This window comes from Penaeus monodon, chromosome 20 (genome assembly GCF_015228065.2).
Source record: "Penaeus monodon isolate SGIC_2016 chromosome 20, NSTDA_Pmon_1, whole genome shotgun sequence".
In the NCBI taxonomy this organism is placed as follows: domain Eukaryota; kingdom Metazoa; phylum Arthropoda; class Malacostraca; order Decapoda; family Penaeidae; genus Penaeus; species Penaeus monodon.
The window spans coordinates 44,214,971-44,216,673 of record NC_051405.1 but is presented as its reverse complement, the minus strand read 5'-3'; the positions used below and the strand labels follow the sequence as shown (position 1 = coordinate 44,216,673).

General features: G+C 37.6%; 1 protein-coding gene across 1 annotated transcript in view; it reads right to left on the bottom strand.

Annotated features, from left to right (window-relative positions):
• LOC119585858 (phosphatidate cytidylyltransferase, photoreceptor-specific-like) overlaps nucleotides 1-1,703 on the bottom strand; it is a gene marked incomplete at its 3' end in the record, with an annotated part of 26,528 nt that overhangs the window by 15,296 nt on the left and 9,529 nt on the right. The window contains 2 exon segments of the mRNA XM_037934590.1: nucleotides 727-1,086; nucleotides 1,241-1,420. Coding sequence (XP_037790518.1) covers nucleotides 727-1,086; nucleotides 1,241-1,420 — 540 coding nt within the window.

Genomic DNA, 1,703 nt, shown 5'->3' with positions numbered 1-1,703 from the left:
TTCCTTTTTTCAATGCATTTTTCATGTTTCACTAATTTCTGAGGTCTATATTTATCACACCAGGGAGCTTTGCCACTAAAGCAAGCATAATGCCAAGATTCTGGTTCACATGCAAGCCGTGAGGCACCCAGATCCAGGAGTTAATCAGTAGAGGAATTATCAAAGCAGGAAACTCTCAGTATGTACCTGACTAGGGATAGTCTTAAACAGTAAGTGTATTTTAAGAGAAATTCTGGGAGGTACCTTAAATATAGAGTAGCCTTGTAAACTGATATATAGGGTATCTGACAGGTTCTTCAAACTTTTCTTCCACTTGTAAATTTATTTGCTAAAAAGTGCCATTTACTGTAAATTAATGAAAATAGTTCTAGAACTAAACGGTGAATCTGTGGGTACTGCTAGGGTCATCATTGGTAGTTTTGGAGCCCCTTTCCTAGCAGTGGCGGTAAATGGTTTCTTTTCATTATAAAACCTATAATCAGAGGATACTTTTAAAGTCTAAAAGTACCAAAGGTGCTTCCTAAATCTGGTAATTGCTGCTGTATTATAATAATCTTAACTGTTTTCTGCATCTAGGAATACTTCTGTAATCATAACTTTTATGTACTATGAACACTCAACTTGAAAAAGAAACAATAGGAACATTATTATCATGTGTAAGGATGGGTCATCTCATTTCTATCAACTCTGATTACCAAGACAACTCAGCAACTTGTTCTTACTCACCAGCATACCCATGATAATCGTTGAAAAGCCACCGCCAATGAAACCTTCCCAGGTCTTCTTTGGGCTCAGCTGAATTAGCGGTGTCTTGCCAAAGAAGAACCCAAACATGTAGGCCATGACGTCGTTAATGACAATCATGGAAACAGGGACGATGAACCAGATCATGCCGTGGAAGATGTTGATGATGATGAGATAGCTCTGAGTCACAACTATCAGCAGGGCCACGTGTGTCCAAGCAAACAATGAGAACTGGCGCATGTAATACCTCTTCTTGAGGGATAAGACAAACCAAACAAAGCCAATGATGTACATGGTGAATGACGTAAACCGATGGTAGGCAATCAGCCAGCGCATGAAATCCTGTTGACAGAAAAGGAGAAACGAAACTTAAGCTAACTGCTCAAGGATTAACTGACTCTGCACTAAATCTAAACATAAAACAAAATCCAAATAAATACTACTTATAACTGTTCATCTGTGCATTTCGGCATAAATGAAACATAAATGTACTAACACTTTTGGAAAAGATGACACTGAAGTAATCAGCCACTAGTGATTCTCCGTAGAAGAAATAGTTGCTGGTTATGAGGAACCACCACGAGAGAGATCTAAACCAAGGGAGGCCGTGCATGCGGTAAACAGAGTAGCCGATGTTGATGATTTCCTTGAAGCACCACACTTGCACCAGCAATGTCTGAAAGCAGATTTAATAAATTTTCTCTTCAGCTTATCTTATATACTCTTATTCTCATACATTCATTTATCTTTCTATTTATCTACTTTTCTGCCTGAAGTGTCACAAAGAAATCCAGATAATGATATACATTTTTTCACTCTGAACACCACAACTGATTCTTCCATTAAAATGAATACTCCTATTTCACAAATTCCAAAATATACACAGGACAAAACTGAGGACAGAAAAGAAGTTGCATCTTAAAAACTTTGGAAGAAAAAGTAACATCATTGAACTTGAC